At 39.5% G+C, this 26,384-nt stretch overlaps 1 protein-coding gene across 1 annotated transcript; it reads right to left on the reverse strand.

Annotated features, from left to right (window-relative positions):
* Positions 1-945: 945 nt before the first annotated feature.
* ghrhrl (growth hormone releasing hormone receptor, like) lies at positions 946-25,360 on the reverse strand. Its single transcript, XM_042415653.1, has 13 exons — positions 25,189-25,360; positions 18,720-18,825; positions 18,061-18,168; positions 16,192-16,283; positions 15,140-15,243; positions 10,225-10,357; positions 9,893-10,046; positions 7,960-8,020; positions 7,764-7,833; positions 7,317-7,408; positions 5,826-5,955; positions 4,982-5,023; positions 946-3,139 (listed from the first exon to the last, which is right to left on the reverse strand). Exons 1-13 carry the CDS (start codon positions 25,240-25,242, stop codon positions 3,038-3,040), a joined length of 1,248 nt encoding a protein of 415 aa, XP_042271587.1. The 5' UTR covers positions 25,243-25,360; the 3' UTR covers positions 946-3,037.
* Positions 25,361-26,384: the final 1,024 nt, after the last annotated feature.

Consider the following 26,384-nt stretch of genomic DNA (forward strand, 5'->3'; position numbering starts at 1 on the left):
GTGATTGGAGAAAAGTTTGAGTTAAAGTGTAGGTGTTTTGAACTCAGAGCCTCATGTCTTTGGAGGATTGAGCTGTATCAGCCACAGGGCTCATTTTATGCACTTTTACAAACCCTAATGAATACCTTCTGTTGGTCTTAACCTGCCTGATGATGCAAACATCTGGGGTTTTCAGGAGCAGCAGGGCAAGTAGACCAAGTGACAAAAATTACAAAAAAGTCTTTATGTTTGAGTGGAACCTTTCTTTCAAGAATTAAAGTTCATAAGATCTGTGTTTCCTAATTGGGCTTTTTGAGAGATTTGACATCAAACTGTTCTGTCAGAAACACACTGCTTGACATTGTTATACATTCTTATAAACTGGGAAGCTGCCCAACACAACTTTACATTTGTGGTGCCAGTTAGCTAGAGGCTTCCTGGTCCTCTGTTGCTGCTCACTGTAGCTCCAGTGGATTACGGACATCTAAACAAGACACTAAAAGCACTGCTCTACAGTAGTTGTGGAACGAAGAAGCAGTTATCATTCCCTTTTAGTGTTCAGATATTGTCCAGTACCCAAACATTATCTGCAGTAATCTTTCAACATTTCTGAAAAATACTATAAATGTTTTCATTTGTCAACCAGGGATAACATTTTTGACTTTTCCAGGTCTCTTATCTGTATAGACGCACACTAAACAGCAGTGGAAGCTTCATATACATCACTAAAATTACAGTAAATCAAAAACAAGTGTAAAGAATTATTTAGCTTGTTTTTGTGCCATTTACAGTTTAGCTGTCACTTTTTAAAGGAAATCCTTTATAGGCAGTGGACTAATATAATGGAAACCATCACATCAGTGTCCAAAGCCCTCTACACACAATTATGTGGAGGATTTAATGGGATATGATGGTTTTAATTATTTTAACCATTGAAAACAATTACAATTCTTCTAATGGCTTCTGATGTTTTTTCCTCTGCAGCAGGATGTGAACCATGCAACAGCCAGCTAGATAAGTTTAACAATGAAGCTAAAAATATTACATTTCACATTTTCTGCACCTTTAAATAGCTTTTCTTGACTAAAATGTGTATTTCAGTGAATTATACACCTCATCATTGCAACTTTTTAAAAGATAAATGGCTTATTGTTAAGAACAAAGGACACCTGTCAGAATCATGCTTTAGAGAAGATTTATTCAATTTTTCTTATGAAGCAGAAATAAAGTTTAGAAAATACTATTACACAGTTTTTATGAATTACAGAGCTTCCTTAGGATTCAAGTTATAAAGTGTTTTTGCCCTAAAAATATTTTATGTGTAATTCCAGTATCAGCACACACTGTATTTAGCTTTTATCACTGATTTAACACTTTGTAGCTGCCAGCTGACTGACCTCTTTCTTTTGTGAAAGGCGTTGCAGAGAGCCATAATGCAACTAAGTAAACACTGTTTATGCTTTAAGTGGCAGGAACCTGCTATTTTCACAAGGCATTAAAACGTCACACGAAGAGGCACAAGAAAAGCAGCAACAACCAAATACAGACAACAGTGATTATAAAACAAAAGTCTGACAGCGACTTTTTAAATACATTCAGTTTAAGGCAAAGGATTCATTTACATAGATTAAACTCAACTGTTACAATTTATAAATATATAACACATAAAGAATACACTAATCCAGTTTTCACACAAAAAAGAGCTGTAACATGTATTTGGTAATTATGGTAAAAGTGTTTGCAGTTTTATCATTGTATATATTACCATGCAGCTGAAAGAACTGAACAATACATTAGTAGGTAGAGGTATGTATTGATAATAAAATCTCAGAATCTGAAGAATCTCTGATGGCAGTGGAGATGCACATTGGTGGAGTCGACCACATGACATGACAGAACACGACACGCTGCACTAACCTCTGAAGTATGAACGGTGAAATGGTTTTGAACAAGGTGCCATTGAGGTTAAAGAGTGTGAAGGCATTCATTTCAAAAGAAAGAAAGAAAGAAAGAAAGAAACACTATAGCAGTCAGTGTCACAGTTTAACACAAGTGGATTGTAAGATATTCATTCCCAAAGTCTGTGGCCCTGTGTTGTATTTAAAATTTCATATCATTCTTTCACAACAACCTGATACTAATCAGGCAAAAAATATTAAATTTATATTTTTGTAGGTGCCATGAAGACAAAATAATTTTTTTAAACCTCGACAATTAACATGAACTTCAAAGCATCAGTATCAATTGAAATACTGTATTTTATTTTACCTTCATCCTTACCATAAATAAAAAATAATAGAATACTGTACAAATACTTAAAAACAATACATACACAGACAACACACACAGTACATCCTAAAAATACCTTTTCATTTCCTTCTGCAGTGTGTTTGAGCTACACCAAAGCTGAAAGCTGTTGTCCCTCTGCTGAAAAGGTTATAATGGTCAATCAGTGCTTCCCACAGATTTAGATAATATGATTAATATTATACGAATTATGGAATATAATATTATAATACAGATTAATAATGTGAAAGTCTTTGATTATAGTGTTAAATGACGTCAAATTTCTATACACTGTATCTTATTTAAGCATCTACACAGTGAGTACATTGAAATGTACATGCAACAAGACAGTGTATCCTTTTGGCAATTAAAACCTACATCCAGTGATTAATTTTACCTATTAATTGACAGTTCTTTAATTGTTAGGCTACGCTTTCAGCTCAGCATAATGACTATTCTTTCATTCGACCTGTGAGGCCTCCAAGGAAATCTAGAGGCTGATCTTTGTGTGTAATTGTTATGGGATTTCAGAATAATTCTCTGTTGAAAAGTTAACCTCATTTTCTTTTTTCTGGCTGAAGGAGTGCAGTCAGTGAAACGGGCTGTAATAGAGAGTTTGGAGTGAAAACTTATGAGACTCTCAGGTTTTAATGGTGTATTGTGAGTACTGTACAGCCCATTAGAGATGATGACATGCACAGAAGTAATCCTCTGTGAGAGTACAGTTACTGTAGGTCCCATAGGAAGAGAGTGAGGATGTGTCAGGACGCCACTAGAAGGGTGTGTCCATCTGGCTGCACTTTGCAGCAGGTGATACCACCCCATAGCTTCTCTCCTGCCACCTCAGCCACTGCATGTGAACCTCTTTCTGGACCTGTCAAACACACACATACAAACACAAAAAAATACTAGTAAGATGATGCCGTCACAGCTCATATGTCACATATACTGTTTAAATCATTATGTAATTGGTCTTCAAAGTTTTTTAATAAAAAGAATCTCATTTCATATGTCTTTGTCATGCTGTTATATGATTTACTTAAAGAGGACATATCATGCACATTTTCAGGTTTATATTTTTTATTCTGGGGCTCTACTGGCATCTTTGCATGATTTACAGTTCAAAAAACTCCAAATTTATCTTATACTGGCTCTTTATGTAGCCCCTCAGTTCAGATTCTGTCTGAAAAAGAATGTTTCCTGTCTCTTTAAGCCCCCCTCCGAGAAGCCCACTCTGTTCTGATTGGTTAGCCTCCGGAGGCTACGTAAACAAAGTAGTTTTAGTCGTAATAGGATTTCACTTCTTTTTCTGGTTCCTTATTCAAAATGTCAGCTTCTCAAATACATTCGTACATGTTTGAGCCCAAATCCTATCTGAAATATTCGAGTGGATAACCTTAGCAACAATCTTAGCATCAAAAGTTACGGACGGCTATTTGTGGGCATGAGTGAACCATCTGACATCATCACGAGGAAGAAGTAGAGGTAACTTTGCGAACAGTGTTCAGAGCAGGCTGAAGCTCTGGCTTTTGACTTGCAGGGAGCATTATTACATACATTCACCTCAAGTTTTAGAACTTTAACCATGTTTAACATGGTCATCCAACATTATAACAGTATATAAATGACAGAAAATCATAAAAAATATGTTATGTCTCCTTTAAAGAAATAGTTCAACATTTTGGGAAATATGATTATTTGCTTTTTTGCAAAGATTTCGATGAGAGGATTGATACTACTCTCATATATGTAATATAATGCTACAGCCAGCTGCTGGTTAGCTTAGTTTAGCACAAAGACTGACAATGGGGAAACAGCTTGCCTAGTTCTGCCCAAAGGAAACTATTTTTTAGCCAGATTAAACCAACAAGATATAGAGTGAATTAGTGAGCTTTAGAGGTCCTGGTAGGCCAGCCATTTCCCACTGTTTCCAGTCTTTATGCTTAGCTAAGCTAACAGACTGCTGGCTGTAGCCTTACATTTAGCAGACAGATGCGACTGGAGTATTGACCTTCTTATCTAACTCTGCAAAAAAGCAAATAAGACTATTTTCCAATATGTCCAACTATTCCTTTAAACTTGAAGCCGCACCAAAGAACCCCAAAAGGTTCAATCTTGATAGGTAAACCTGAACTCTAAAGTCCATTATTTGTTCCCTTTGCAGGGATGACAAGTCATTTTATTGGTTATTGGACATTAAGTAATCTAAGGTATTTATTCGGTGTATTATTGGAGTATCAGTGAAATTTGTGAAACATTGGAAATAATAGATTCCTCCAGGCATCAGAACAATAATCATTGATAAAGCACAACTGTAAATTTTGTTTTTCAATCTATTGTATCAACAAGGGCATATAGATTCAGATTTATTGTATAATCGATTAGTCTGTAAAATAATTGAGTGACTTTTAAGTATTACACAAGTGGCCCTAAAGCATCTAACAGATGAACTTGGGTTTTGAGTGTTGCCCTCAGACTGTCTGGGGCTGGCCTCACATTAACCTTGGTGGTGACATAAGTGCTCTGGGTCCTTCCTTTATGCAATAAGGGTAGAAGTGGCAAATATTTTTTTACCATTTAAGCTCTAAACCACTCGCCTCTCACAGGCATCTGATCTGGGTACACAGGTGTATTATGCAACAGTGCTGCAAATGATCTGTGCGGTTTGTTAAACACGTTATAGTAAACGCTTGAGAGTGGTGTGGCTTGCACTGACCTCTTGATTGAGAAAGCAATAGAGAATTGCTACAAGAAGCCCCTGTAAGAGAGATGATTTTAATCATTAACATTTAGGGATTAGTCAACATCATTAGAAGGTTGCTCATATGAAGATAGCTTAAATGTCACACGCAAATGAAAGCTGATAGGTTGAAGAACGAGCCGTGGCATTGAATACAGGTCAGGAAAATGTTTCGCTCACACAGCCAGCAATCAAGAGTGGAATAATGAATGGTTAATTATACAGTGCTGTGAGCCATGTATGATCTAAAGGAGAAGGCTTTGCTGTCTTTCCTTTCATCTTTACTCTGAAACATGCAGAAAAATTGGTACCTCCCTTAATAAACAGACCGTTGCAGATAATAAGACACTGTTGTTACCAACAGATTTTTGAGTGTGACATTTTTTCACACTTCCTTGCCAAATTACTTTAAATTCTCAACGGGAAGGGGCACAGGAGCTAAATCACATTTGGGGGAGCTGGCTTGCAACTTTTCAAAGGTTACATGTCTTTGACAGATCCAAACACTGTGTGCTAAGCCGCCGTCACATTCTCAGCAACACAGCACTGCTTTTGCACTAATTAACTAATAAAATGATCCTTTATTGTGTTTTTTCAATTGCATAACTGGCGTTAAGCATTTTACTGAACAGCAATCCAATAAATCCAGCTTTTATCCGTTATCCTTTTTATAGTATGTAGTTGTTTTGAGGTAAAATAATATTAGGTATGATTTTAATTAACAGCATTTGTAAATTAGCACTTATAGATCCAACTTTCATTACAGTATGCAATATGTATAAAAGTGTAGGAGAGGTTGAGTGTTTATACATGTGTGTACCTGGAAGGATCCCATGCAGAGCTCGATACACAGGCGCAGGTTAATGTTGAAGTAGTCGGGCAGAAAATTGAAGAACATGTAGTGAGTGCCAAACAATGGGATGAGGAGGAGGGTAGACTTAGTCAGGCGTCTGTTGCACAGAAGAAAAGAAATAAGAGGCGAGATGTGAAGATACCTGAGGGAGTCAGCCAGTCACCATCTGGCCAGAGGGAGCAGTCTCCCATCTCCAGAACTGTTTTGAATACATGGACTGGATATATTTGCACAATATGCCATCCATGACTATATTACAGAACCCACAGACTCTGTGCTAACCTATATCCACCTCTGCACAGTGGCTGTCATAACCGAAAAAAACATATGCACCTTCCCAACCAAGAACTCTGAGTGACTGTTGAGGTTTGCCAGCTGCTGAAAGCCCAAGATGCAGCTTTTAAATCCGGTGACAGCGAGGCCTATAGGACAGTCAGAGCCAACCACAATTAGGGCATCAAAACTGCCAAGCTCACCTACACCACATGATTGAGGACTACTTCTCCAATAATGCCGACCCTTGATGACTGACTGACTATAAAGGCTCTAACAGCCATTCCCCATTACACTTATTTTATGTCTTATTCTTATTTTGTGCCCCCCAAGCCTCGTTTCATTACACATGGCTATGTCTAATGACAATAAAGTTGAATTGAATTGAATTGAATTGAATTGAATTGAATTGAATTGAATTAAATTTAACACGTCTAATCTGAATGCTGCTCCCGATAGCGTCATGCATGCAGCCTCACTAATAATCAGTGGCCAATCAAGAGGATACTTGTGTGTATGTGTGTGTGTGTGTGTGTGTGTGTGTGTGTGTGTCAGGCTGTACGTGAGTGGAAAGGTAGCAGCAGGTGCATGATTCAGAGTGAGGATATTAAAATGTGAATGAAGAGGTAATGTTTTTTTTTTGTGTAGGGGTGCAATTAAGTCAAGCATCACTTAACTTACCTTTGGTATGTTATAAGATCCTGATATACATGATGTGCCCGAAAACTCTCAGCCAATTAGTGAGCCTAGTTCAATTAGAAATTATGATAAGCCTTTTGGGAAGTGGAAAGGTAGACGTGACCATACTGAGAGTCAGTGGTGACACAATGAATTATACATTGCCCACTACGGTGAGTCAACAGTTTTTACACAACTTGCATCCTTCCCAACATCAAAGTGTCTTCTTATGAGAGAGAAAAAGTATTTGAAAAAGTGTCCATCAGACTGAAACTTAAGAGTTTGAGATAAACAAGTCACACAGAAACAACAAAAAGATGAAAGCTAAATATGAGAAAATCATACATAAGCCTAAAGAAAGCTTGGAGTTGGTCATGTCTGGTTGAAATGGACTTCTTCTTCGGGTAATTATGTATCAAGTGATGACTGAAGTAGAAGATACTGTATCATTTCTGAGTTCATCCACTCATCCTGTGTCTAAGTCTGTGTGTGCAGCTAAAGGATTACCTGTATTGAGAGGAGTTATTGAACTGGATCAGACGAGGATTGAGCTTCTGTATGAGAATTCTGATGATGTTCATGAAGAACAAAAAGTTGACCTGTTGATAGAAAAAGCAAGAATATAAAACTAAGAGAAAAATGTTCTGCTTTAATACGCTAAAGCCCTGACAGATACTATATCAAATGTCACTTACAACAGTGTAATTATTGAATGTCATGGCAGCAATATGGGCAGCCAAGTGTGTAGTTGACTAAGTCTGGTGTGAGGTCAGTTTTCAGCACGCTAGTCTAACGTGCATAATGGAAGTTTTTTCCAAATCATTTCTCAGAAACCATCTCTAAAAAGAAGGTAAACAAACTGTCTATATAACAATATGTAAATGGCATAATTGTGATGGCCACACTCGCAGCAGTCCATTATGTTGTTTGTTCAGGCACAATGGGAGCATTTACCGCGATAGACACAACAATTGGTCCCTTGATGATCCACCAATAGGGCGAGTCCTCGTTGATGTCCCAACATCTATATGGGAAGACATTTTGAGATGTGCACTTTAGTCAGTCAACAGATGTTCACAGATAAATCTATTGCAGTTTACAATGAAAAATAATGGTGCTTGCAGGGATGGGAGTAATGATTTATACAAACTCTGTGTCCTCAAAATATACCCTGGATCCAATCCACAATACAATGAAGAGCACGGGTACACCTGTAGAAAAGAAGAAAAACCAAACAAGTCATATCAGTGAGACATCATCATGCTAAGTTGGTTGAATGTAATGACAACAATGACAACATGCTGAATTTTCTAACATCTGCATTGATTTGCGCTGCTAGAAATTAAAGCTGCAACGATTAATCGATTAGTCGATCAACAGAAAATTAATCGGCAACTAGCTTTTGTCATTTTGCTTGAAAAACATTTTGTGGTTCCAGCTTCTCATATGTGACAATTCGCTGTATTTTTTGTCATATATGTCAGTGAATTTTGGACTTAAGGATCATGGCCTCTAAAAACTGTGAATGCAATTTTTTCACTGTTTTTTAATATTTCATAGACTCATAGATTCATCATTTAAATAATCAACAGATTATTGATAGTGAAAATACACAAAATCAAAATGAATTGAATACTTCAGATGCATTAGACATGTACAGCACAGTATATAATACACCATACATGTACAGTATCTGCAAGTTCTCATCAACTTCTTGCCTCCCTACCACTGGGACAAATCTATGTACATACTTGGCGAGTAAAGGGTCAGTGAGTGTCTCCTACTGTATGCAGTGGCCCCTTTCATCTAATTTGAATTCTTAAGAAAAACAACTTGAACATTTTTTGAAAAAACATTCAAACCACAACCAAAAACAAGTACATTAGAAGTGACTGCCACAGGGATGTAAATTTAATTTCGGTTTGTTTGTTAATTATAGCGGATTCCACTTGGCCAGGAGAGGTTTTCGGCTGAATTAAAATAATAAGCTGGGGATGTTGGCCCATGGCAGTCTGTCTGCTTCTTATTGTCCCTGATGAGACACTCCTTTGAAACAGAGAACTGTAATACACCTCAAATGAAACTGTCTGAAATCAGTCATCCGATTTTGGAGAACAATGCATCTTCTAGTGTGTTCCAGTTTTTAAAGAATTTCAATGTTACCTTATCCTACACCATGACATTCATGAGAGTGGAAGATATTATATATTTTGGCACTAAGCTTGGAGTTTTAAAATATGTGCTAACTGGCAGTAATTAAAGGTCAAAGTTTTAAACTCTCCCTGAGCGTAAACCTGTGGCTACATTAAGTAAACAGTGAAACTAGTAAGTTGCTGGTCTGGTTTTGATGACACACAGAAATCATGCAGAGACATACTATATAGTACCATCATTGTAGGGAAGCTCAGATTACATATGAACATCCTTCAATTGTGAGTTAAACAAGTTTGCAGATTTGACAGAAAAATCTAGAAAAAAACTAGCATGTGGATTGAGTAAAAAAGTATAATACCTGCAACACAAGGCAAAGAGCTGAACTGACAACTGCAAATCACAGTACAAGTATTTGTGCACCTCAGGAGAAAAAGCAGTCACTGGGACATCATATTATAGGAATACTGATAAAAACACGTCTATTTTCTAAGATCTAAAAGTAGAAACTCACTCTGCATATGATGTACAGGCTGCATAAACAGGATAAACAATGACGCCTTGACCAACACAAACCAATGAGAACTTGCTTGCCCTCCTAAACTTTTCAAGCCTTTTGCATTAATAACAGCTGATGATTTTAGCATGGCATTACTGGCCAGGTAAATATTTTTGCTGGTCTTATTTAGAAGTGCAACTCCCTGTGAGCCAACACACATTTAATATAGAAATGAAAACTCATGTATCTGTAAATGATGCGGTCTCCTCATTTTGCAACCTACAGACTTATTACCTACTAATGTCTAAGAAGCACCCTACTTTATTTTTCAGCTTTTTTGTTAGAGTATATTTCATATAGGATACTGTATTTAAAATGTGGGTCATCTAATACTGGAATAAAACTGAAAGAAACTGCCTGGCAAGGTTCTCACCCCATCCCAGCAGGCTGAAGCCCCAGAGACATCGACGGCTGTGATTGAAGGAGGAGAGTAGCAGGGAATTGAGGTAGAGGGCCTCCACCAGGAGCCAGAAAAAATTGGTCATTACACAGTAGTGACAGAAGACCACAGAGGCTTTACAGGCAAACTGGACAGAATAAAAAACAGGAGAGGAAAGAAGGGCTGGGAGTGAATTGAAAGGAGGGATTAGTATGAGAGAGGAGTACGTGAGGAAAACAATGCATAAATATGAGAACAGGGATATCTGCCCAGAGGAATTTCTTAATGCAAGCGACAACCTCTTGTCCTCATCGTCATTATCTTACTGTGGAAAGGGTGCAGTGGTTGGTGTCTTCGCTTGAAAACAGAGTAGCATCCTTTATAAACACCGCTACAGATTTGAGGATGAAAGTAATGAAGAGCTGGATGTGGATAAAGTTCCTGGCACAACGCAGCCTCCTGTTGGGAACACAGACGACACACATAATAAATATATATTGTAATGTTGTCTCATGCATAAATAATATATATATATATATAGATAGATATAGATATAGGTCGGGGGTTCGAATCCCGGCCAGGGCGGGTAACACATATCCAGTGTGGACCCTTAGGCAAGGTCCTTGATGCTGCTGGCCTACCTCAGTATGAGTGAAAAGTATGAGTGAAAGTATGAGTCACACCGGCTCGGACGTTGCCTGGGTCAACAAGGTCTGCGTCAGGTGTTGGGGAACCAGGACACCCTGATGAGAAATGGGCTACTGGAACAAGACATAGATGGAGCAGGGCAGAGAATAGGGATCTGTTGGAATGCTACTATACAAGTAACCCCGATGAGAGGGGATACATGCAGAAGTTGTGGGATATATGGATGCTTCGAAACCCCACATCTAAGCTTACAAAGAAACAACTACTAGCTCAGTGTTCCAACATCCGCAAACGCCAACTGCTATCACAACTAGAGATTGATGAGGTACAACGAACATGCTACGGCAAGGGGGAGCCAGGACGACAGGTCAGAGGGGAGATATCATCATCCTCCCCACACTCCGAGATTGGGTACCAAGCCCCAACAAGCCCTTACGACCTTAACACAAGGGCAACTGACCTAAGAATGACTATCATGACTAAGCTGGACTCCCAGCACCCCCGTAGCCGATTACCAAGGCTAAGTGACAAAATACCCTCTGAAAGTCTGCTAGAGGATGTGAGCGCTACATACTATCCCTACTAGGACCATAACTGAGACCAATCAGCTGATATACACCACAGCAACAGTGATCCTAGAGATGCTTGGCTACAAGATGAACACCGTAAGCCACAAAGAGCATTACCCCCCATGGAGAAGGAGGCTGGAGGCCAAGATCAAGGCAACATGGAGAGAAGTTAGTCAACTCTCAGAGCTATAGAAAGGTGTGGGGACGAAAGGATGCCCAGGAAGTACAACAAGCTGTCTATACCTGAGGCACTGGAGACTGCCAAGTGAGTACTCTCAGTGGCAAGGTAATAACATGAGAACAGATCCTCCCAGGGCTGAGACTGAACAATACTTATGGATAGCATAGGGGAGAAGGAGGCATCACATAACACCAATGCTCAATGGCTAGTGGATCTAAGAGCAGACCACAGCAAGATCCAGTGACCATTACAATGGCAGACATCCAAGAAAGAGTGTCAGGTATGAAGAGCTGGACAGCACCAAGCCTGGACATGATCCACACCTACTGGCTAAAGAAACTGACTGCACTCCATGAACGCCTGGCAGCACAAATGAACCAGCTGCTGATGGATGGGATGCACAATGGGATGCAGAATGGTTAACCCACGGGCGGACAGTCCTGATCATGAAGGACCCCCAGAAGGGCACAATCTCATCCAACTACCAATAACCTGCCTCTGTACAACATGGAAGCTCCTGTCAGGCATCATAGCGGCTAAGATGAATAGGCACATGGCCCAATACATGAGCTGGGCCCAGAAAGGACTTGGTAGCAATACCAGGGGTGCTAAGCACCAGCTACTGGTCGATAGAGCAGTCACCCAAGACTGCAAGACCAGGCAGACCAACCTGTGCACCGCCTGGATTGACTAAAAGAAGGCCTATGACTCAATGCCACACACATGGATACTGGAATGCTTGGAAATGTACAACATCAACAGGACACTAAGAGCCTTCATCAAGAACTCAATAGGGCTGTGGAAAACAACTCTGGAGGCCAACTCAAAGCCAATTGCACAAGTTACCATCAAGTGCGGTATATACCAAGGTGATGCACTATCCCCACTGCTGTTCTGCATAGGCCTGAACCCCCTCAGCCAGATCATGTCAAAGAGTGGCTATGGGTACCGGTTCCGAAGCAGAACAACCATCAGTCACCTCCTTTACATGGATAACATCAAGCTGTATGCCAGGAATGAGCGAGACGTCGACTCACTGATCCACCTCACCAGGATATACAGCAACGACATCGGAATGTCATTCGGACTAGATAAGTGTGGTCAGATGGTATGGAAGAGAGGGAAGATGATCAGAACTGAGGGGGTTGAACTACCAGAAGGCAGCATTGCAGATGTTCAGGACAGCTACAAATACCTTGGGATCCCGCAAGCAAATGGGAACCTTGAGGAGGCCGCAAGGAAGTCAGCCACAGCCAAATACCTACACAGAGTAAGGCAGGTCCTGAAAAGTTGGCTGAATGGGAAGAACAAGATACGGGCCATCAACACGTACGCCCTGCCAGTCATCAGATACCCCGCTGGTATAATAAGCTGGCCAAAGGATTAGGTAGAGGCCACTGATATCAAGACAAGAAAGCTCCTCACAATACATGGAGGGTTTCACCCCAAGTCCAGCACCCTGAGACTGTACACTAAGCGGAACGAGGGAGGCCGAGGACTGATGAGCGTCAGAGCCACTGTCCAGGACGAAACAACCAACATCCAGGAATACATAAGATGGCCCCCAAAGATGAACTGCTAAGTGAATACCTCAGGCACCAGAAACCCGATGATGCAGAGGAGGAGGAGGAACCATCATGGAGGGACAAGCCCCTACATGGCATGTACCACTGACAGATAGAAGAAATGGCTGATATCAAGAAATCCTACCAGTGGCTGGAAAAAGCTGGACTGAAGGACAGCACAGAAGCACTAATCATGCCAGCACAAGAACAGGCACTTAGTACAAGATCAATAGAGGCAGGGATCTACCACACCAGACAGGACCCCAGGTGCAGGCTGTGCAAAGATGCTCCTGACACAGTTCAGCACATAATAGCAGGGTTTAAAATGCAGGCAGGAACAGCGTACATGGAACGCCATAACCAAATGGCTGGCATAGTGTACAGGAACATCTGCACTGAGTATGGGCTGGAAGTCCCAAGGTCACAATGGAAGACACCTCCTAAGGTGGTTGAGAATGACCAAGCCAAGATCCTGTGGGACTTCCAGATCCAGACTGACAAGCTGGTGATGGCTAACCAACCAGACATTGTGGTGATTGACAAACAACAGAAGAAGGCAGTAGTGATAGACATAGCAATCCCAAGCGACAGCAACATCAAGAAGAAGGAACATGAGAAGATCGAAAAATATCAAGGGCTGAAAGAGGAGCTAGAAAAGATGTGGGGAGTGAAGGCAACAGTGGTGCCAGTGGTAATTGGAGCACTGGGGGCTGTGACCCACAAACTGGGAGAGTGGCTCCAGCAGATTCCAGGTACAACATCTGAGGTCTCTGTCCAGAAGAGCGCAGTCCTAGGAACAGCTAAGATACTGCGCAGAACCCTCAAACTCCCAGGCCTCTGGTAGAGGACCCGATCTTGAGGAAGACACACCACCACCCCCCATGGGAGGGGGGTGAAAAGGGGATTTATATATATATATATATATATATATATATATATATATGTGTGTGTGTGTGTGTGTGTGTGTGTGTGTGTGTGTGTGTATATATACATTTCTCAGGTTTTCATTTTATACAGTAGAGTAAAAATTTAAATTTCCTGCTTTACAACATGCTGTTTAATGAAGTGATTTACCTATACGTCATGAACAGTACAGGCAGGCAGCTGCTACAGTTTTAAATAAAATCTAAAAGGGAAACCAAAAATGTAAATGAGCAAATGGGTGTTTAGCTATCATTTCAAAGTGGTTTCATGACAAACTGAGTATATTTATGAAAGCACACACCAGCTGGAGAGAGAAAAAAGAGAACATTAATCAGGAGGTTTTATGTTGCTGCTACTGCTTTTAAACCAGTGAACCAAAGAGCCTGGTGGGTGGGTGTGAAGAGACCCTTGACACCATGTCAATCACTTGCTAAGTGGACGATGGCACCTGTTTTCTCAGCTCCATGTCAAAGAGGGTCCAATTCCAAGAAGGAAAATATTGAAACTGAGAGGTACAACATAAATGATGGTAATATTTAGCATCATAAAACCATGACAATTTTGTTTTTATGTGGGGTTTCAAACTTTTTGGCTTTAAACCTTCTTTGTTTGAAAGGAGGTCATTAACATTGGCACATATTCTCGTATTTATATCTTCTGGACACATTTTTGGGGAGGTCCCAACTTCTTTATAATTTCTTCAAGAATCTTCAAACCTCAAAAAGTTCAGCTCATTTCGGACATTTGTGCTACTATTCAGATTTGTCTTTCATATTTTTTAAGGTGTTAAACTTTATCTCAACTTTTTTGCCCTTTCAAATGAATGGACGTAATGTTCAAGCTTATAATATTCCATCAATCTCTGAGCCTTTTCAACTCCTCTTCAACCTCGTTCCTTAATGCATACTTTCGCCTAGAAGCTTCATTCAAACTTTAAACAAGCCTCCACCCTTTGTACTTTATCACATTAGTTCAGTGTTTTCATACTTTTCATAGTTTTTCTATAATCACAGTTTCAGTTAGATGAAATTTCACCTACAGTTTCTCTGACTCTTCAACTGCTTTCACTTCTTAAATGTCAACTAGGATTTTTGAGCTTAAATTGGCAGTTCAGCTTCTTTCAAGTCAAGTCAGGTCAATTTTTATTTATATCATAAATTAAAAATTTGCTTTACAACATCATCCTCTATCCTTAGACCCTCGATTCAAATAAGGAAAAACTCCTCAAAAACCCTTTTAATGGGGAAAAATGGAAGAAAGTTCATCTGTTTTACTGATGAAAAATGGAGTAAAGATCTGCTGTCTGCCTGTGTATTGGAAAACCTGAACTTAATTGAATCTCGTCTGGTCATACCTGAAGAGCAGCAGAATCAGCACAGCGACAGTCAGCACCACCAGAGAGACGCTGTAACCAGCGGTGTAAATCAGTTTCACTGTGGCAAAGTAGGACTGCTCTGTCTGAAGGCAAAATGAGAAAGAAAATTTGGTATAAGATGTTATACTAAAATATCAAAGCTTTACAAAATGCTGTCAGGCTTCAAAATGAATGTAATGTCTCAAAATGAGACCAAATTGCACACAAGCTTGAAACTCAACTGTACTGAAAAGATGACTGTGGCATAACTGCAAACTTTTTCCATATTTTGTCTAATGGCAGTAAATCTTGACTAAGCAGACTCCTGGAATGACTCAAATAAGTACACAAAAAGCTACTTAATTACAGTAAAATCAGAACTTGTAATTAGTGACTTTCCACCCCTGCTATCAGAAGACTAAAAAGGTCTTTTGTAATTCATGACAAAAGATGTTCTGAATAGCACCAAAAGTAGTTTTCTTGTAATTATCCTCTGAAAAACACTGTTAAATATGATTCTCTCTTTGTGAAAGAAGATAATCTCCACTATTATCCGATGGATGACAATTAATTCACTTACCACTTAGCTAAAGTATTTTCGCATGAGGCACATTTGTGTTTGACTGGGTTTTCTTTTGTTCTCTAAAGAGGCAGCGAAGCAGTAATCTATGTGCTCAAATCTCAGCCAAAAAGGAAAACAAAAAGCTGGTATATGGGCAGCAATTTCACTTCATCACAGTCTGGCAGATCACAGTAACATTTTGACAAGAACTCCCTGAAACATGATATAGTTTTCTTTCTAATTTAACTTGTTTGGTCTGTTGATTTATGAAATTACAACATGTGGGATCAGGTTCTTTTTTTTGACTTCCTGATCCTTTTGTTCTCCTGTTTCTGTTGGTTCTCTCCCTTTTTCTATTGGTTGTCTCCTTGTTCCTGATGCTTCTGCACCCATCTTTAATTCCTTCAGCCTGACCACTCCACTGTCATTCTGGGGTCTCTCGTTTCTCAGTCTGACATCCACACCCGCCTCGCCCCCCAAAAACTCTCACCTCAGGAATGTCATCATCCACACTGCAGGCGATGTGGTATGGTGGGAAGGGCCTGGACCAACCTCCATTAGTGCAGTTGCGGCTTACTGACCCTAAGGTGAAAGGTCAAGAGATCAAGTCAACACAGCCATGAAGAGATTAGCTTCAGTTTAGAATCACTAACTCATCAAGATAAATTTATCCAGGTGAAATGTTTGGTGTTTAGCCATGCTAGCAATGTGGCTCTTCAGATGTTGACCGATGTTGGTCCATCACTTTGATCCAGACTGAAATATCTCAACATCTATCAGGTGGATTGTCATGAAATTTTTGTACAGACATTCATGGTCCACAGAGGACGAATGCTACTGACCTCAGTGATCCCCTGACTGTTCCCCTAGCACCACCATGTTTTAAAGATGATTTTTTTCAGGCTTTTTTGCCTTTATTTGATAGACACAGTAGAGACAAGAAACTAGGGAGAGACAGAGAGAGGGGTATGATGTGCAACACAGGTCCCCCAGCTGGAAGTTGAGCCGTGGACATTGCAGTTATGTGGTTTGCCCCCAACCATGAGGTTTTAATGAAAACAGTCTCACCAACTATTGGATGAATTGCCATGGAATTTGGTACAGACATTCATGGTTCCCAGAGGATAGATCCTAATGACTCTGACTTTTCCTCTAGTGCCCTCATCAGGTCAGAGCTGTCACAATCCTGTCACTGTCCTGTCATTCCTGTCTTTTTTGTGTTATTTTCTTGTACTCCTGTACTCCTCCCCAGCCTGCTTTTCTCTCCACACCTGCCCCACATCAGCCTCATCAGCCCTACACTGCTCCCATTGTTCCCGCCAGCCAATCAGCTCCTTGCCTCCTATCTAGTCACCTGTTCCCTATTCCCTCTTAGTTCAGTTTCTATTTAAGTCCTGTTGTTCAGTTCAGTCTTTGTCAGATTGTCTGTTCTGTTTAGCTTTGCCTGCCTGGACTCCTGAGTCCTCTTCTTAGGTGTTGAAATAAATATTAATTCTTCAGTTCCTGTTGTATGCTGTCTCCTGCATTTGGGTGCACCTGGTCCACTCCATATAACATGAGTTATCACTTATTCTATGAAATATCTCATGATCTACTGAGTGTGCTAGCACAATTTTTTTTACAGATATTTATGATATCCAGATAAGATATCCTAATGACCTTAGTGCCATTTTTAGTTCAATTTATTAATTTGTCCAATGTTTTGGTTTATGTCCGACTTCCTGCAAAACAACATTCCCATGAGCCTCAGCTGTAGCCTACTAATTATCTACTGTTCCATGTTCAACTAACATGTTGAACATGGTTAACATAATGTAACATGTTAGCTAGCTGTTATAATTGTGAGCATGTTAGCATGCTGATGTTAGCATTAATTCAAATCACCACTGTGCTTACGTACAGCCTCACAGAGGCGCTAGCAGGGCTGTAGACTCTTATTGTTCAGACATTACTAAATAATAGTGTAATACATAATGTCAAGGCACCTCTTGTTTTCTGCTTTTGTAAAACACTTCCATCACTATCTGCTTACGCTCACAAAGCTGCTAATTTACATGTTAAGAGAAAAACTACAGTAATTTGATTTCGGTCTCCTGGGAAGATCTGGCAAGCCTGAGCACTGAGACTCGGCATGAGTCTGATTCACAATACATTTTTTTTAAAAGACTAAATTAATGACTGAATGAATAAATCAATATACATACTTTATGAAATCATCGGGATAAAAACACCCTTTCATTTCATTGGAATAACAATTTAGCTTAATTTTGACTTACAATTGGTGAACATGCTGCTCTTATCATTATCTCAGTCAGATAACCCTCTCACCCTCTCTCTCACAGTGTGATTTTATAGTCACCTGTGCTGTTTTTGAAGAGGGAGAAAACGGCAGGACAAGCTCTGTGGACTGTTTCTCCAACGATAGCATGAGGCCAGCAGACGACTGCATCCCAGAGTGGTTGACAACCTTTTTTGGAGGGTGTAGAGGGGAAGATAAGGTTAAAAAAAAGTAAGTATCAAAGAAGTGAATCAGAAGAAAGATTCCTTTATACACAGTGTCATACGGTGCCGACCAGAAGGCACACTACAGATATACTCATAGAGGTGCAGTATAGAGGTAAATGGGGTGTATCATACTTCCAACAACATCCTTCAAAGCCATGAAATCCGCCTCTGTGTAAATTGTATTAAGACAAAAATGAGGAAACACTGTGAATCTCCAGCAAAGACATTTATCTTGAGATAGATTACATACATAAATCCTTATGTAACTATCCTTAATGGTCTCCTCTACAGATGCATCACAGTGATAGATCACCCAGTACATTTTCATTTTGCAGTTAGGACGCCATCAAGAACCTGCCTTTGATAGCTGATGATTCTCTGTGAAGCATTTACTCCGGCTTAGACTCTTGTACTTAATGTGAACATTTGCAGTATATTTCATATCACAACTAGAATCGTGCTTGAATTTATATGAGTTACTTCTGCAGGCTGATTTGAAAACAAGAAACGCACCTTCTGCACTTCTGTTGCCCTGCTCTGCAATATACTGAAGGCAGTGACGCTCCTCTTTCTCCAGCTGAAATATGTACTCGCATTCAGGGTGCAGGCTCGATAATGCCTAGAGGTAAGAAAGAAGCGAAGAACACAAGGAAGGGATGTGCTATATACAGACACTCAAAGGGAAACTCTGTGACCACGCAGTCTGTAATTACACATAGAAGGAGCATTTCATGTGTATAAAAAAATTGCATGTCAATTTATAAAGGGCAGTGACTCAATTTGCCTTTATACTTTACCTTCAGCAATGAATGCTTCCTACTAAAACAGTTGCCTTTTGGTTAAAAAAACTATTTATGTTGGTGGCATTAAACAAAACGATCTTTCATCACAGCGCACAGAGAGAGGGGAGGCTCAGAAAATTCATTAAATGAATCTGATCCTAAGGACACAGATGATTGTCTTGGCCTCCCAACAACTTTGCACTCCATCTATTTTGTGCCACTCAGAGATTCCTCTATGTGTCTGCCCCTGCTCGTCCCTCCATTTCCTGATGTTAAATAAAAACATTATAATCGCATTTGCATTTGATTTCAGCCTGACATTTATCTCAGACTGAAACAAATAAGAAAATCTTGTTTGTGAAGTAAATGTTAAAGGGTAATGTGGGGAGAGGGTGGATGGAAAGAGGACAGGAGGTGTGTTGACTCTGTGGTGATTATGCTTTTGGCTGTATCTCAAAACTGTGAGTGTGTTTCGAGTGCATTGTCATTATTTCTCACTCAATGTGCAACAGTGAACACTTGCTATATATAAATGATGATATAAATGGTTATAAAGTCATACAATCCAACCTCTGTGAAAATGTATACACATTTATGTGTTAGCCATGAATAATTTGTGTAATATTACGATGTTTTTTGAAAATTTTAGCTAATACACCAGATGTTTTTGACAATGAGAACTGATTGGTGGTGAGCAAATATGGTGCACTGTGTCTGTTTGCCAGTTGGTATTGAACAGGTAGTTTACAGTTGGCTTTTAGAGCTTTTTTTGCTGAAGACAGCTGCCTGCTGCGACTGAAAATTACGCTATGAGAGCGGTGAGAGTGAACCAAAACAGTAAAGTTGCAGCCAGACAGCTAAACAATGAGCTGAAACATGTTGTAGAGCTCTGTATGTTCATGACAACGAGCGACGCCTCTGACGTTACACAGTCATTTGATACATTATTATTATAAAAATATTGATTATGGCCGCTTTAAAATAACTTATTAACTCTTGGTAGAAGTGATATCTTTCATTCTTACATGAAAATCTAAAACCCCAACTTTGTTTAAAATGTTCTATAAAACAACTTATATCTCTAGTCTCTATTGAGAAGGTTAGAAGTAGGTGGAGTATCATGTTTGGATGGATTAAACTCAAGTCATCTATTTTTTATTCCAGGCTGCCGGTGAACTTAAGCAGTCCTGAATCTAAAGGTCAGTCTTCTTTTGTTAGCTTTAACAATGTACTGCAACAGTGTGCTTCCTGATATGTCTTGGTATTTCTGCTAGAGGATCTATCTGTTTCCTTTTAATTTGCCAGTACATGTTGGCATCTTATGGAGGACCATCCTACACAGTTCACCACCTGATTTCCTGTAATATCTGCTTATGTGGTACATTGATTCTTTCTGTTCTATTATTTAGACTACTGAAACCCATGAGATTTGGTGGCATGTTGGTGCTAACCAGCCCTCATTTTATTATTACATTACAATGATGTTGTTATTAACTTGGAAAGAAACATAATAGCTACTGGTGCAGACTTTACCGCAAAAGAAGACTATAAGACTATAAGATAAAATATATCACAGATAGAAGAGATGGAGAGTTAGATTTCTCTCACTTTCATAACATGATCTTTTGTAAGTCTCTGCATGGTCCTCGAAGACATCACTGTCTAGTCATAGCGGCTAGAAAGTGTAAGGCACAATGTGATGTCAGGAGGGATGACTGCATTGTGTGTGCGTGTGTGTGCATGCATGTTGAAAGGAATAAGAGAGGAGGACGTGCAGAGAAAAACAAAACAAAACTAGAAGAGAGGGAAAAAAAGGGAGGCACTTAAAGGCAGAGATGTAATCATGAAGCCCCTCCATTTCAAAAATGACTCCAAATGCTGAGAATGTTTTGCATTTTGTTTTTCCTGAGTAATTTGTAGGCTGCTATTTTCAGTCTCTTCTGTGGTACTTGTAGATGCACAGTCAATAAAACATTGTTAGAGGACAACACAACAGGTCACACAGCCTTCATAAAGTCATCTGTGTTACTGACAGGCATATTGCACAGACTTTTGTCCTTGATTCAGCTCAGTTCCACCTCATTTCTTAAAGACCTGAGGGTAAACGAGTCTCTTTGTGACAAGACGGAGCCAAACTCTTAATGAAGAGAAGCTTCAGAAGCTAAATTCCTCTGGGACCAGACCACAAACACTCCCTCTGGAGAACTCCGATTTCTCCCACTTGGCAGCTTTCTGAGTGTCATCCAATAGGGTGCAATGGTTGTGTCTTATAAACATTTCCACTAAAAAGATCTATGAGTTTCTCTGAGGGAGGCAGCAACATCTGCACCCATACAAACCCGCCTGGAGCCATTTCATGAAATGACGTGACTGAGCATCGCCTCGCATAGATATGACTTTTTATTACCATAATGTTGCACTGATTTGAATTGATTACAGGTGTAATGTTACTCAAGAAGAGGGGGTTGTGGCACCAACCTTAAAAAAAACAATGTCAAAATCACTCTGGAAATTGAAGATTTAAAAAAAGCCACACAAGTAGCACACTCTCAATCCTAAGTGCATTTCTTTCATTTTTACTCTTAAAAGTGAAGAAAAATAAGGTGACAAAGAGGATTCAAGAGGTTCCTTACTGTTAAAACAGGGACAAAGAATTAGATTCAAACAAATTAATCTCTTTGGAGAAACACACACTGTTAAAAAAAGCTAGGCATACATGAAGAGAAGATAATCTGATGCTCTTATTCATTCAAACTATCAGGTTGAACAGGTGCTGCTTTCAGATTATCACCAAAAGCAAAGCTCAGAGGCTATTGCCAGAGTGTTTGAAGAATTAAAACCCATAATGATGCATATCCAATCAGGAATCATGTATCAGGATATACTTTATTTGAAAATGGACAAACATAAGTGAAATTGGTTTGGAAAGAAACTCGTCATTCCTGTTTCTCTGACACAATCAGCCCTTTGTCCTCATTTTATGTCTTAGCTGTCAACTTGTTCACCATCTCACATGCAAAATGGGACTCAGAGCTTTTGTTTGTGCAGAATAACAAACCAATTTAGTAACTATGTCGAAAAACACATAATACAGAATACACACAAACACAGAAAACTCATCAGAATTGAACACAAACTTTGTGTTGGACTTAAAAATGTCTCCCCCCAATTTTCTTTAGGTAATTAGGACCAAATATGCAAGCTCCCAGGTCCATCTCTCCCTCCATCAATGAGGAATGGAGGCTTTGGAAACAACCAGAACAAATCACTACCCATCCTCTTTGTTCCTAATGCAATGCTAATAATCTAATGAGAGGTGTTATTGTGCAATTTACTCAGCAATTACCTCTTTTCCTGTTCAAAGGCAGGAGAGGGAGGCATGACAAAATGGTTTACCTTATCTCCTGCTGAGACACTAAACTCAGACAATCACAGTTTGCTGGAGGTAAGGATATGTAGGCAGATACGCTGGTATATTGTTCTCTGATGAAAGTATGGTTGTGTAGCTATAATATGTCACTATATGTCAGATGAGGGTCACGTACCACACATGGCTTCCCTGTTTATATGCAAGGAGATGCTGTGAGGACGTTTTCTTCTACATAAGAATGGTTTGCCGTTGAGTGGAGGCGAGCTAAGCTTTGAATGGCAGGGGGTGAGGCATAAAACGGGAGTCAAGACTGGGTGGTTACGATCACCGAGGGTGCATGATGTGCTCATGCATTTCAACTGCATGATGGGATAAAGGGAGACACTATGCTGCATTTAAGAGACAGAAACAGAGATGGAGAAAAATGGGGGAGTGCTCCATAAGATAAGTCTGGATAATATGAGCCATGAAACTAAATGCAAAGCCAAAGGCGCAGTCTGCTGTAAAAATGTTCCCTGAGAGGTGAAGCCCATTATCCACTAACTACCCAAAAAGGGGCCATCGGAGTGGGCTCACTTTGCAGATGTTGCCTTCTATTTTCAACAGCGAATGAGGTACACTTTAACACTGCTGTCGCAGCACTCTGGCACAGTCTGAAAATATATAACATGTTCAGTCAATCAGAAAAAGAGCACAGACACAATCAGTCTCAGATTATTTATACAGATATTAAAGGAACAGTACAACATTTGGTTAAATTTGCTGTCTTGCTGAGAGTTGGAGGGGAGAAGATTGATACTACAGTGCTTATATGTTTGTATGATACACTAAATAGTTGGTTAGCTTAGCTTAGCGTAAAGACTGGAAACAGGGGGAAACTGCTAGCCTGGCTCTTTCCAAATGCAACATAATTAACATATTAGGCAAGAAAGTGAATAAGTGTATTTCCCAAAATGTGTAACTATTTTAACTGACACATACAACTGAAACAACATAAAGCGAACAGTCTACCTGCTGACCACTTGAGGAATGAATCAGGTTCAGTTCATAACAGTAAGATGCATTATTCATTCTTAACATGCAGTCACCTTTTTCATCCTTTCTTTTTCGTTGTTTTTTTCTCTCAGTGCAACATTTCAATCATATCTGAGTATTCAAAAGAGACCAACCGTACTGTCAGGCTTGTTTGTGGTGATTATGTTTTCTTTTGAGATGTGTAACGTGTGTGTGTCTATTTGTGTGTGTAGTTCATTATAATTCTCTGCAGTCCTGAGCAGTGAAAGACTACAATGAAGTGGAACGCAGTGATGAGCATCTGCCCTGTTCCTATTCTCTTGCTGCAACACTGATCATCCTACCACCCATTTGCCTGCCGCTTCTCATATTTCTATTCCGTTATGGAAATTAGCAAGGTGGCTATGTAATAATATAAAGCTGTTGATTAAAAAACTGCTGTGTGTCAGGGTGTGACTGCGCATACAAGTGCAACACGGTTCACTGCTGATAGGCCAAAACAAATTGTACACAATGTAAATAATGAGGTAAATAAAACGTACTTACAGTTAAATGGTTGCTCACTTCAATTCCAATAAAGTCAATTCACTTGGTGATGTTCATTATTACAATGTGTGTGTGTGCGTGTGTGTGTGTGTGTGTGTGTGTGTGTGTGTGTGTGTGTGTGTGTGTGTGTGTGTGTGTGTGTGTGCGCGAGTGTGTGTGTATAATCAAGAGATTCCAATTTTCACGGTTTTGAATGAAATAAATCTAACAGTTCCTATGATAATATCTCAGCCTTTCTGCACATTTTCCAATTAAACATAATGCATCTAACACACACACACACACACACACACATCTCCAAAGTGTAGGTAGGTCACAGATAATATTAACAGCACTACAAGTAACAATTATTTTCATAATTGATTAATCTGCTGCTTATTTTATTGATTAATCCATTTCTTTTTGTCTATAAAAGGCCAGAAAACAGTGAAAAATATCCATCACACTTTCCAAGAGCCCAGGATGATCTATTCACAGTTCTTATTTTGTCAGTGCAACAGTCAAAATCCCAAATTCCACATTTTCGCTTAAACCCAAAACAACAAATGATTAACCGAATATTAAAATGGTTATCAATTAATTTTCTGTCACTCAATTAATCAGTTAATCTTTCAGTTCCGCAGCACACAGCATCAACCTGATCTTCACATCCATCAGACTTCCATCCCTTTTCTGAACAATAATTAATTAATTAATTTCAGTCCTCGCTCATCATTTGTTACGGTGCTGAATCAACACAGACAGACAGACAGACACACACACACACACACACACACACACACACACACACACACACACACACACACACACACACACACAGAGTTTCAAACACTTATTCACATTCAGTCAATATTGATCAAATGTCCTCAGAAAGTGATCAGCCTGCTGATCCTCTCCTGCAGTGTCTTTTTTTTTTTTTTTTTTTTTTTTTTTTTTTGATGCAACACGTTTATGGAAAGATCATTTCTTTGGACCTGTTTAAAGAACCAAACAGCTGCATTACAGCTGCCTGCAGACAGATGCGCACATGCAGGTCTGTTAAGTATTTAAATTAAAGCTCATACAACATCACGAGTCCTTAATATGTTTTAAAAATATAAGTCTGGGCAATAGGAGAATAATTAGGAGTAAATTAGTTTGAGTTGCGTACATTTGGACGGTTTTTCTCGCCGATCTTCCTCAAACAAATTTGCGCTTAAGTTTGCTGTAGGCGCGTGGTATAATCATCATTTTGTCTCACATACTGATGAAGTTGATGTAAATTACTCACAGTTGGAGCCAAGCACAGAGTGAGAAGAATCCCTCTGATCTGGAGACAGGACATGTTGTCGGTTCAGGATCCTTCATCCAACGTGGTGCTTTTATCAATGAGAGCAAACACACCCCAGCAGGACAGGATGCTGGAAGGATGCTAAGCCCCTCTTGCTCCCCCAGGTGAAGCCTAAATAAATCCCGCTGTCAAGCTTGCAACAGTAAAAATGGAGGAATTCCGGTGTAGCTACATGTCCAGAATAAAAGCCTAAATTCACAAGCCGAGCTTCAGGATATATATATATATATATATATATATATATATATATATATATATATATATATATATATATATATTGCTGCATAGACATGCAGAGAAATGCATATACTATGATGAAATCATTGACTGTTACAAAAGTAAATAATCCCTATCATGCTTTAATTTTGAAGGCAAACGTGATTCCTGGTTTGGCCTGAAAGCTTCACAGCTGACTTACGGTGGTTTTAGCTGAGATGTTCAAAGTTCATCCTTCTGCCTCTCTGCACCTGACTTTGTCCCCGAAAACACTGTGTATGTTAGGCTAATATCAGAGGCTGGATTTGTACTTGTGTAATCAGACTGTTGAGAGGAGCAATGTGCAGGGACTTGAGATACATGAAGACATGAGGCTGCATGGATGAGTGTTTTTGCCAAAAAATGACCGACCTGTGGAGTGGACCTATGATTCTACTACTTGATCATTTCCAAACACAGTTTCTCTTTGTCACATGTAACATAAAACTTTTTGATTGCTCAGCATTTCTATTCCCATTCACAACAATGACAACGATAACGACAACAACAAAGGTGGTTCTCAAACTTTTTCACAAATTAGACCATGTACAGAGCCCCATCTGATAACATTTTTGCTTTAAGACGTTTTGGTACAGAAAATGTATGAAAACCATGACTGAAATAGTCATACCTGCTGTCATTGTGTTACTTATAGATGGAATTACAGTGAAAATAAATTATTCCCCTTTTTGCTGGGGACTCCCTGGAACCAACCTCAAGGACCCTTGGGGGTCCCTCTTTGAGAACGGTGGTAACGGTGGTAAAGATCCCCCTCAGACATGTTGTGAGATGTATAAAAATGCTCTGCTTTGAATAATGTGTCTGATATGGTTTTTCCAGAAGTCCAATTGCGTCATTAAAACCCTGAAATGACATCTCCT

The sequence above is a fragment of the Thunnus maccoyii genome, chromosome 7 (assembly GCF_910596095.1).
Source record: "Thunnus maccoyii chromosome 7, fThuMac1.1, whole genome shotgun sequence".
In the NCBI taxonomy this organism is placed as follows: domain Eukaryota; kingdom Metazoa; phylum Chordata; class Actinopteri; order Scombriformes; family Scombridae; genus Thunnus; species Thunnus maccoyii.

Coding starts and splice junctions, on each gene's coding strand:
- ghrhrl (XM_042415653.1), bottom strand. CDS start 25,242: ATGTCCTGTCTCCAGATCAGAGGGATTCTTCTCACTCTGTGCTTGGCT. Junction 18,826..25,188: donor CTCTGTGCTTGGCTCCAACT/GTGAGTAATTTA, acceptor TCTTACCTCTAG/GCATTATCGAGCCTGCACCC. Junction 10,358..15,139: donor CTGATTCTGCTGCTCTTCAG/GTATGACCAGAC, acceptor TGTTCCCAACAG/GAGGCTGCGTTGTGCCAGGA.